The sequence below is a fragment of the Atta cephalotes genome (genome assembly GCF_000143395.1).
Source record: "Atta cephalotes unplaced genomic scaffold scaffold00019, whole genome shotgun sequence".
Classification (NCBI taxonomy): domain Eukaryota; kingdom Metazoa; phylum Arthropoda; class Insecta; order Hymenoptera; family Formicidae; genus Atta; species Atta cephalotes.
This window is the reverse complement of record NW_012130083.1, coordinates 236043-248449: the sequence shown is the minus strand read 5'-3', so window position 1 is coordinate 248449 and position 12407 is coordinate 236043. Positions and strand designations below refer to the sequence as shown.

The window sequence follows — 12407 nt, the reverse complement described above, 5'->3', positions numbered from 1 at the left end:
GTAATAACTAACCTACGAAGTAAGTAAAATTAAGTACTACTAACTTAAATAATAGTAGTAACTAACTAATTAACTTAGTATAATAAATAAGTACTATTATTATATATATATATATATTATTATATATATATATATATATATATATATATATATATATACCTCATAATTTTTGCAAACATTAACTCAAAATAAAAAAATCCATTATTTTTTAGATGTTTTATTTTTAAACTTTGAGATGATAGCAGATAAAAAATATGGATCTACTTTTTAATTTGATACCCTGCAATTACAACATATCTAAAGTACATTATTAAATCAATGACAGTGAGCTTCACAAGTCCCTTGTGAGCTATTAATTTAATTGTCTTTTCTAAAAATATGACCATAGATTGATTTATCAATATCTACGAAACATCAGGATAATAACGAATAATAAGTGTTATATTATTAATAAGTGTTATATTATGACAGTGTTATATTAATCTAAATTTTAATCATACTAATGATCACAAACGGCCCATAGAAAGAGGAGAGGGGGGGGGCGTAAGTGCGACATACACATATATTTATTCCTTGGTTTTTCTCGAAAATATACTTATTGTATAAAATAACCCAATTATACATTCACAAAAGAATGAGAAAAACATTAACTAATTGAAAACTTCAATTTTTTTAAATGCAATTATATGTATAGTATTGTTTTTTAAAATATTGCTTTCTCGCATAACTCAATTTTAAAGCAAAAGATCTGTTCTTTTCAGCTAAATATGCATTATTTGTCATACCTCTCTTTCTCTTCATCTCGAAAAGAGAGAAAGAAAGCTACTTCTAAAAAGGGCATCAGATTTAGCTCTCCCGCCGCGCACAATTTCTTTTCAAGCCGGAGTTTATTCAAAAAACGCTGAAATTTCCGAAACAGTAGATGAGTGAGCATTGTTGTATTGTTATCACTTTTGAGAAAAATCTCTACTTGCGTCCATGTTAATAATGCTCTATAATATCATTCCCTTTTTTAGATCTTTATGATCGGTATTCAATAGTGCGTTTCAAAATCATTTTAAAATAATTAATAAAATTAGAGAGAAAGAAATATAAATATAATAATTATAAATGTGATTGGCTTATATAACCGTTTTATATAAGCGTGATCAGACTACGCTTAAAACGATTTTAAATATAAGATAATCGACTATGATGAAGCATCAGCATATGATTATAATTTATGACATCTTAATAATTATAAGTTGAAGGATAAATTAATAAATATCTTGTCGATACATCTAGTCGTTCTCTCGAAAGGCATTCGCGTCTTTATTCTGTCTGGATGAATGATGATAAGATAAACAAATTTCTCAACAATTTATAGAAACTCAACCACGATTCGATTCGATCGTTTCATCATTTTTATCAATTTGCTTGATCATTCGGATTGCCAACTGCAAAACTATTATTTTGCTTTTCTTGTTCATTTTCTACAAATTACAATGATTTATTTAAAATATAAAATATTTACGTAACACATAGTTACGTAAAATATTTAATTATAATAATTAAGAAATTAGGTATGATTAAATTTAAATATTACAATTTAAATTTAAATATAACAATTTTTTTAATGCAGTCAGGCCAAACCATCCTAACGCGCATTTTTATATGCTTGCAAGCGAACCGGGGTTTTTAACCTAAATTCTAGTTTTGAAAATGATACAACCTTTTGTTGAACCTTTTCGCAGATTTAACTGCACTTGACTGCACTGCAATGGCGCCTTCAATGTAACGACGCTATATCACATTCCATGTGCATGGAATTCAGATTGTCATTGTGAAAAATATAATAAATCAAGCTGCAAATCAAGAGTTACCACGATGATCATTCCTGTGCGGTGTTTCACCTGCGGAAAAGTCATTGGAAATAAATGGGAAGCATATCTGGGACTCCTTCAAGCGGAATATACCGAAGGGTAAGAGCGTCTTGTTTTTATTTCTAACCTCAAAACTGAATCATCAATTGACAAGTACCTTTTTTAATAATTAAGTCATCTTTTGTTTTATTTTAATGATAATAAACGAGTTCTTTAATTCATTAGCCGCGTTTAGCAGAATGTTTACTTTGCAATTATATTCCTTTATACTATTCTAATTATACTTTTAAATCTAGAGAAATTATTTTATCTCAGTGAAGAAACTTTTAATAGTTGCAAAATAAACATTCTGCTGAATGCATTCATTAATTGCGTTCAGCAGAACACGACAGTTTTGCAACCGTTTTACGATTGTTGAAAGACTTCCAACAGTTACAAAATAAATGTTCTGCTGAATGCAGCTAATGATTAATTAATCACATTAAGCACAAATGCAATTTTAATTTGTAAAAACTGTATTTATACATAATGTAGTTGATCGATCAATAGATTTAAAAATTTGCCTATTATGTATATATATGTGTATATATATATATACATATATATATATATATATATAATATATATTAAAATGACAAAAAGATAAAGTATGATTATAAAGATATGTATGTTACAGAGATGCCTTGGATGCGCTAGGTCTGAAAAGATACTGCTGTCGTAGGATGCTGCTTGGACATGTAGATTTAATTGAAAAATTACTTAACTATGCACCGCTAGAGAAATAAATTTTATTTATTATGCCGACATTATTGGATCTTTTTTGAACATTCACAAGATGTATATGTAACTCCATAATGTATACTGAGAAAACAATTAAAGTTATTCTATTGTATAGTCTTAACATTTTATATTTTAATAATGCGCTTATATAATAAATATAGCTTATAAGTTTACAAGGAAAAAAATAAAAGAATGTTTTATTTGTAAAATATTCAAATTATTTATCTTTTAATTGGTGATGATAACAAAACATAATTCGATTACAGCATTGATATTTTATGTAAAATCTATTCATATTACAATATTACATATATGATATTTCATGTAAGACAAAAAATGGAAAAATGATTTGAGGAATAAAGCTGTCTTTACAAAATGTAAAATCATTTATATTTTATGTAACTTCAGCCAGGGCAATGCGTTACAAATAGCAAAAGTTTCATTTATATCGATACAAACTTTTATCCGTTTATAAAAGAGGAGGAACAGTATATTACGTGTCCCTTATGTAATCTATGATGTAAAAATACAAAGTGAAACGTTCCCGCAAATGTATAGTAGAAGAATGAATTTGGACCCAAATTTGATTAGCTGCTCTAAGTATGCTACTGCTATTATATATGCAGGAAATTGCATTTGGATCCAAATTTGATTGGTTGTTTTCAGTATGCTATCACTCTTATATGCAAATATGTTTCGCCTTATCTTATTACATCATACATTTACATCATACAATTCGGAAAAGTATATTTTGATGTTAATTTTAAATGCAATGCAGGAAGGCTGTGTGATACACTTTGTTTGAGCAATATATTTTTTTTCACAGATAATACACATTCGTTCAAACTGTAGTTTTTGCGGTTCCAAATTCTTAAAACATCTTTTTTAAAATATGTTAATTTTTATATTTTATAATATAACATTTTTATAATATTAAAATACAAACTAATACAATATTAAATTGCAACATTTGAGCGAAATTAATAAAATTACGCGCGACACGTTATTTTTTTTATCCATATCTTTTTATAAGAGATTATAAAAATAATTTCTGTAAATTGATAAATTAGCTAAGAATTGATAAATTATCTAAAACTTCTTTAATTACATTTTGTATAAATGCAGAACTTTTATATAAAATTAAATGACAAAACATGCCAATAATATAAAAATTATTTCCTACAGAAATTTCACGCATTCTTTAGTATACATTCGTACATTACGCTCACGATAATTCATTATTTTGAATTTTCTGTTAAATGAATACTGCTGTTGCCCCTAAATCTAAATCTGTTTTTAATTTCTGTCCTATAAAATATCCGTATGTTATTTTAAAAATTAATCAAAAAATTGTATAAGTTTTTTTACTTATACAAGTATAGAAAAAAATACACTGATTTTCCTTAAAAAGATCCTATTAAAATCGTGGATCTAAAAAAAATTCATATTTATAAGAGTCTGAAATCTCAAAGTATATCAGAAAATTTGATCTATATACAATTTAAATACATTTGATTCTGTGAAATTCCAATAAAATCTGCGAGTATATAATATATACTTAATACCGTTAGTCATACCATGGATAGATCTAAATTTGGTAAAAAATTTTGTTGTATATCGTAGAAATATTTGTACTAGATAAAAAACGGAAAATGTTTTGTCTATCAAGCATTATATAATTTTACTATATCCATTATAGCACTACGTGATCCAAATATTAATGCCATCAGACCTATCACGCATATAATTACATTCTTTAAGGCTACCCAGTTTCCTGGTCCGAAGCCGACATCCCAGTACGTTACGGTCTCAATGAAAACTGGAATAAGAAGGCCCAAAATGGAGAAACAAAATGCACCAATTAGGCCGATGAATGGTTCGATTGTCGGTACGGCCACAGCAAGGATAACTGTATAATACGAATTATTCCATAATACATCATTAATTTTTGTACTTAGAAGATATTTTAAAAATATATAAGATCTGGATATACACATACCTGCACCTATTACTAGCACTGTCCTTACGAAGTAATTGGCTAAAAGCGGCTTCTTCTCAAAACGATGTTTTACACCGTTCCATGCAATATCGAGGCACACGTAGAATTGTAAACCAAAAGTACAAAAGACGGCTAAGGCAATCAATATCTTCACAACTTGTGCCGCTCTGTAAAGTAGTTACCGATATAGAGATAAAGAAAATCAAATTGAACATATGCTGTTATAAGAATAAAAGTTTACAAATTCTTACATTTCTTCTGTTGGTAGATTTAGAGTGATACTACCCAGCGTCTCATCCTGATATTTAGCATATCCGAGAAACCCAAGAAAAATATATACAAGCGTAACACCAGACATTCCTTTGTTGAGAACTCCGCAAATTCCTACAAAGTGTTGCGGCGTCTTCATGCTGTTCTCCAGAGGCATCACTACGCCAATCGCTTCCATAGCAAAGATAGTGATGCTGAAAAACTGCGGGAAGCTTTCGATTGTAGCTACTAAAGGCACTGAGGACAATGGCGGCAAATCCCAAACGAGATAGTAAAATGTTATTCCCAGTCCTGTTCCCATAAAAATGTTCGCCACCATCGAAACTGGCGCGAGATACTTCAAGTCGGGTATCCAACTAAGAAGGATCAGCGGAATCAGCAAATAAGCAGTGATCAAACGAATATTGTATTCGCCAACATTAACATCTTGATAATGCTCGATAATTTGCTTGATATTAGCGGCCACGATTACTGCGTACACACTGCAGGTACCGTAATATGTAGTAAATAAACTAATCTGTATGAGATATCTGTAAACAAACGAGAAATTCGCTAATTAAAAAAGTTGCTAAAGAATTAATCATATGTTCGAAAAACAAAGTTAATAACCTGGAAGGTTTCGCGAACTTTCTTGCCCATTGAGGTCCGGTACTAAAAGCTGTTTCAGCAACTTCAGCAAATCCCATTTCTGCTTTTCGAGTTTTGTAATACAGCACATGCGCACATTTGACCTGAAAATAAGATACGTTAATCAATCTTAGCTTATGAAAGATGAAATCAAGCTATCTATAATGATAACTACTAAATATGAATCTTTATCTCCAAAAACTCACCAGAATATATGCGCAATGCGTGCATACGAATGCAACGAGAATCGTGGCAAAGATACCTAAAAGCAGTCCAGCACTCTTAAAAGCTATGGGCATAGCTAGTATTCCAGTGCCAAGAGAAGCTTTTAATAAGTGCGTTAACGTATCGCAATCCCTGAAGATATCATAATATAGTTGCTTACACATTAATCACGTCAATCCAACTCATTAAAAATTAACGACTAAGATAAAAATATATATAGTATATATCACAAAATTCGCTTTATAGATATAAAAGAGTACATAAAAACACAAAGTTAAAACAAAATATATGCGTGTGTGTTACGAGATTATTATTAAAGAATGATGTTAATTCTTACGTTGTCGGATTGTCGACTTTGCGTTCCGCAAAGGGATCGAAACTTTTCTCATCACCCAGTGCGGCTTCAACATCACGTGGTGCAACTTGTACTATATATCTGAAAGTTAAATGAATATAAAGCTTTTAGTAATTCGCATTTTGCACGTTTGTTATTATAAATCACATGTTATTCTCTCGATTAATGTTTTCAATAAAATTAATCGGAGTCTTACTTGGCGGACAGAACGCCATCTTTAAGATTGGATCCATCTTGAGGCAGAAAGGTATCCAACTCTGTCGGTGGCTTCTCATTTGCGTTAGTCTATGTTAAAAATAAGATACAATGAATAGTGTTTATTGTAATGAGATGAGATGACATCAGTAGCGTAAATGAGTTGCGCAAGATAATTATGACGCGAATAAATTATAAAAATATGCAATAACAGAATTATATTGCAAGATGGATGCTTACCGTTGTAGGCATGTTGTTGACGTATTATTTGTGCGTCACCTGAAATATATACAACAAAACAATCAATATTTTGATTATATTGTTTTATTTTAAAATTTTAAACGGATTTAACAAATTTATAAGTACGTTATTATAACACAAATTTTATTTATATACTTTATCATTTTACCTTATCATTTACCTATTACATTATATTGACGTTATTGTTAATTTGCGTATTTTTAAAATATTATGATTTCAATAAATTGACAGAATTCCTCTCGATATTTGTTACAGATTAAGTTCATTTATACGTACATTCTTATCTTTGAACACACCTTGAACTTTGAAACGTCTGTGATGTAAAAAAACGGCACATATAAGATAACTCCCGCCTTACAATCGACAGTGTCGTTATTTTTGCTTATGACAAGTGAATAGATGTGTAAATTTGTTATGCAAAATTGTTACGGTTTACTTCACGCGTTTTTACTGGCTATACATGGATTTGTCGCTATTGTAAAAGGACATTATGACTCACACACTTAACATTATTCTAACTTATTGTCATCATTGTTATAGATCTTCACGGTCTTCAATTTAAGATAAATCGAAGAAATGAAAAACTTAATGTAGTACGCACGCGTACACGGACAGAAATGCCTATCAATCTGAACTCGCCGAAGTATCGGAACGTATTCAAAAAATGTTTCTCTTTGAATATTCATCATGAATGTGCATTATGACTCATGACTGATAATTATTAGTGTATTAATAATATTATTAATAAATTATTAATAGCGTATTATTAATAAATTAATAACTGTTATTATAATTAGAAAAATAACTTTTATATCATATTTTTATACAAGGGTATACCAAATTAAAATTTTTTTAGGAGAAATGGATAAATTTAAGAAAAAAGTCTGTAGAGATTTGCTTATTTTTTGCTTCTATTATATGTATAAAAAAATCGCAAAAAATAAAAATTTTTTATGAATTTTTTGCTTAAATTTTGCATTGTTGTAAAAGCCCAACATTTTAACAATGCCTTTATTTAAAAAATGACAACATAAATCTAAACAATTAAGTAAAAAATGAACAAAAAATATGAAATCTTTCTTGTGCTATTAGATTTCTTTTGAATAAAATATTTTTTTAAAAGAAAAGAATTTAAAAGAAAAGAAGATTTTTAAAAGAAAAAGAATTTTTATTTTTCGTTTATTTATTATTTATATATAATTTACGCATATTGTTACTTCCTTAATGAAAATATTGTTCAAAATGTAGGCACATGCAAAATTTCGAATTAAAAATTTTTGATTTTATATATTAATATAAATATTAATAAATAAATATATATTAATGTTAATATTATTCATACTAATATTGATAATATACTAATATCATTTTTATTCTTAATATTGTCTTATATTGATATTATTAATTTATCTTACCGTTTTTCAAATAATTATCAATATTCACAATGCATGAATGTGTACACTAGAAAAATAATGCCATAAACACATAAACATGAAAAGAAATGCAAGAAAATTTAAAATAGCGATTAGATTCCGTGTAAAATTTTTGACTTTTTCACGTGTTGAGAATTGTATTAGAATGTCAAGCACGATTAGATACTTAAATTGCGTTGTATTCGCCATAATTATGTTAAACGAGATTGTATTGTACATGTGATATGAAAGAGCGTTAACTTTACCACTTCCGGGTTCGCGAACTCGACTTTGCTTAGATAAAGTAAACAATCGTACATATGTGCAGAAGTTGATAAAACGCGATAATCTGACACTTTAATTATTAGAAGAAGCACAGGGCAGATGCAACAAAGAAGTTACACGCTTGGCGTTTTCAGAGAAGAACTCTTCAACGCATCTTGAAAAATCTGTCGAATAACAGTATTTTAAGAAATGACGTGAATATTCTTAAAATTTTTCTACAAGCAAGCCTTTTTTTTTTATTATGTTTTTTATTACGTTTCGTCGTTATATTTATTCTATGCTTTCCTGTTATTTTAGCAGATAAAAGATTAGTATTTTCAAGGAGTAAAAGAAATGCGACGAGAATTCATAGCAGAGTGCAAATTTTCTATATGTTAAAATAAGCTAATGACGTTTTTTCGCGCTGAAATCACATCTCAGTATATAAGCTTTGTCGTCATTTTGAATTATGTCATTGTTGTAATAAATGAACGATATACATACACAATTATGAGAAAAATATGAAAATACAAGGCAGACACGATGATCGTTACCATCGATATACCACTATATGTATTTATAATTCATAAATGTATTTATAATTCATAAAAGCAAATATATTTCTAGCGAAAATAGCATAAATTGACGTCAAACTAACGTCAACTTTGCTAGGATCTCTCTGCAACACATTCTAAGTGTAAATCTTGATTGACGTAGAATTGATACACCATTACGAGTTTTTGACTGAATAATGTTGAATATAAGAATAAAAGTAGTAACAGAAACGGTTCAATGACTATGTTTACATCGTGCGTTTAATTCGCGACCTGTACAAGGAATCCTGTTTATTCTATAGCCTATAAGTTATACAAAGGCACATATTGTATAGATCGTATAAGCGCACGGTATAAACATACCATTAATCATCAGTGAGATAATTCTCTAAATGCTTTATTTTGAAACAAGACGAAAAGACCTGCAATCGTTAACTTCCTATGAACGAACGGACGGATGATTCATCTTTTTGCTTTAATGATTAAATTTAAGATCGAGTGTATATATTTTAAAATACACAAAATTGCAGAACATTATCATAAGTGATCTATTCTCACTGTTTATTATTGATTTGTTATTACGATCTGAATATAATTGGCCGTGACGGAATTTTTACACTAAATGGCACTTAACGCCACGAGATCAAATGATAATCAAATGATTGAATTGAAGATCGATGTACACAAAACAGTCCTTGGTCCCCCACGACGGAATAGAAAGCTTCAGGTTGTAGAACAAGGTCTATGATCTAATCTGTTGTATGCGGCCAACTCGAGATTAAACAACAGCCATTTGTCTTATTTATCCCACAATGATATCGAAAGACTTTATTACGCAGGTAACCTAATGAAGAAAAAGAATTATTGAATTAACGAATTAATGAAGAATTAATGAATTACGAGAGTAGATAAACTGTCAGATAAACTCAAGTTGCAGTAATAAGCTTGAGTATTAACGTCATTAGTTGATTACTTTACTCATCTGACAATTGCTAAATCGGTCATTAAACTTAGGACTTAATTCCCTGTTAATTGCGATTAATCTTATGCCTAAAACGATATCAGAGCTGACTTCCTTCCAAGTTAATCAAGATAATAATATTCCAAGATAATAAAATACATTTTTTACAGTTATTCCAAGATAATAAAATACATTTCACATTATCTGTAAAATCAAATAGATTTAACCGCATCGATGCCATCTCGTCGCCAAGTTTTGAAAGATTAATTTTAGGTGCGCAAAGAAGAGGGAGGAAATTACAAGAGTATCTTTTGCCAAGCGTGTTCACCGATCACGCGAGAAATATGATAATCATTTGCGCAAATCGCAAAAAGAAAACGAAGTCTCGTGTGCTTAACACGTGAGTACTAACGTTACGCAACATTGATTATCATAAAATAAAACAGCGAATACGATATTGAACACTTACATTTTGAAATAAACTCATATAACAAATAAAATAATTGTATTTTAAACAATTAAAAATAAAAACAGATAAAACGGCATTTCTATAACATAAATATAAATTTTCCTTGAAAAATAAATTTCTACTTGAAAGCAGTAAAAAGTGAGCACGATATCACACGTTAAGGAACTGATTAATAATCCAATAGTACCGCATCAAATTGCAAATAACGTCGTTGAAGAAACGCAAGTTGATATGGTGACTATCTTATCAGAAGTTACCACTTGAAGGGTTGCGTTCTCCATAACTGAAAACTTTTGATTTTATTATACTCGGGTCAAAGATAAACGATTCATAAACAGTCGAACTAAGTGTGGAAAACAAGGCTGCAATTATTTCGATGAATTACAATAGGTCAGTATTGAAACTGCATAAACTATACATTATTCGTCCTCAAATGACAGAGAGAGAGAGAGAGAGAATTTACAATAACTAATCCCAGTATTTTCTTATAACAACAGATGTGACCAAATGTTTATCAAATAGCGAATTCGATTGGATGCACTCAGTATGCACTGGTGCACATTAAAACCGTTGCGCGTACACAGATTAATATAAAAATGTGTGTTAATATAAATACAAAAATGGATTAAATTATGAAATTCTCAATACATTTTATGTTGCTTAAAGTTAAATAAAGTTAAAGTAAAATCTATATTTTATAATTTGAAATATTTGCATGCGGCTTTAATACGCACAGATGCGCACTAGAATGTCCAACCAACGAATTCGTTAAAACTATGATTATATATAGCCAATCATTAAGGAGTTTTTGCAATAACGAGATTCAGATATGATAAACGCTAAAATTATGTTATTTTTTTCTTAATTAGTTGTTAAGAAGAAGATAACCTGACTTTAGTGTTCATTGTATCTGGATAAATGATATTGCAAAAACTCCCTATTATTTCCATTAAAATTATAAAAATTCAAACAATAAAACGTTTAAGAAAATCGCGAGAAATTTCAGGATAAGCAAGATTTAAATGACATGAAATGAGAGGATGCTAAAGATACCTGTACAGATAATCGCTAAATATATTCGATGAATGCAGTCTTGGCATTTATAGAACAAACCATACACGCAAAAACTTTTCGCTATAGAATTCAACTTCTGGGAAAAGAATGAATGACCAAGTGTATTTTCCTGCAAAAGCATAATATCAATTTTAAAATTGCCATTTCAGATACGAATCAGCAATTTTCTGTATCTTTGAATCAGTCATTGCGAATGGTCTTCGCTGACGTGATATTTCATACGTTAAAGAATGTGTTAACGTATTATAATTGCAAAATATTGTCATCAGTATTCGAGAAGTATACCCAAAGAAAGATTTATATTTTGAGCAATTATAAGAGAATCTGATGATAAACATCCTTCGTAGAAGCATGATATACGAGTTTTAATCATAGAATCTATAAACTGGTTTATTACCCGGAAAGCCACTACCTGCCTCAAAAGCCGACTTATCTTTCCTTCCCGTCTGTACATCCGATACGTCTATAGTCTCACACCTGTGTCAGCTTATTGCGTTTCGATAAATTTGCGCACCGATAACGCCGTCTTTTCTGTGACTATATCGTGGAAGAAACGCGCGCGAGCGGCTGCCGGCGATCATCCGAAACATCAGTACGCCGTTACATCATGCAAATGTACTATAATGATAAAGACGCCATGGCCATAGAAGTTGTGAACATGACCATAGAAGTACTCTATGTGGTTTCTTTCGCGAGCAGCTGCTACATTCAAGGAAATATTATACTTGTACGTACGACTCATTTTAGTCGGGAAATACTTGAGATATAGGTAAATTGATGATCTTCTATTTAATTGTGATATATTATGTAACAGCAATAAACAGCAATGTTAAAAATGATTATAGCATTACAGTAATAATGATTTAACACTATATATTGCGCAATAACAATAATATATAATATATATTGTACAATATATTCCACGAACTTGCAGACTTGAACAAATATGAGAAACGGAAAATAATTTTTATTTTAACAAAAATATTTAACTTAATTTTTATAATCATTCATTTTCGTAATTACATTTTTCGTAAATTACTTTTCTTGATTTTGTATGGATATATATATATATATATATACACACACACACTCTACACAT

The 12407-nt window shown here is 29.5% G+C and overlaps 2 protein-coding genes across 2 annotated transcripts; one reads left to right on the top strand and one right to left on the bottom strand.

Annotated features, from left to right (window-relative positions):
• Window positions 1–1757: 1757 nt before the first annotated feature.
• On the top strand, window positions 1758–3025 carry LOC105618935 (DNA-directed RNA polymerases I, II, and III subunit RPABC5). Its single transcript, XM_012200466.1, has 2 exons — window positions 1758–1961; window positions 2539–3025. Exons 1-2 carry the CDS (start codon window positions 1867–1869, stop codon window positions 2645–2647), a joined length of 204 nt encoding a protein of 67 aa, XP_012055856.1. The 5' UTR covers window positions 1758–1866; the 3' UTR covers window positions 2648–3025.
• Window positions 3026–4306: 1281 nt separating this feature from the next.
• Window positions 4307–6460, bottom strand: LOC105619140 (proton-coupled amino acid transporter 4). The gene is given in 7 exon segments (XM_012200670.1): window positions 4307–4551; window positions 4642–4808; window positions 4893–5441; window positions 5521–5642; window positions 5745–5895; window positions 6101–6199; window positions 6315–6460. Coding segments are annotated over 7 exon segments (1479 nt in total).
• Window positions 6461–12407: the final 5947 nt, after the last annotated feature.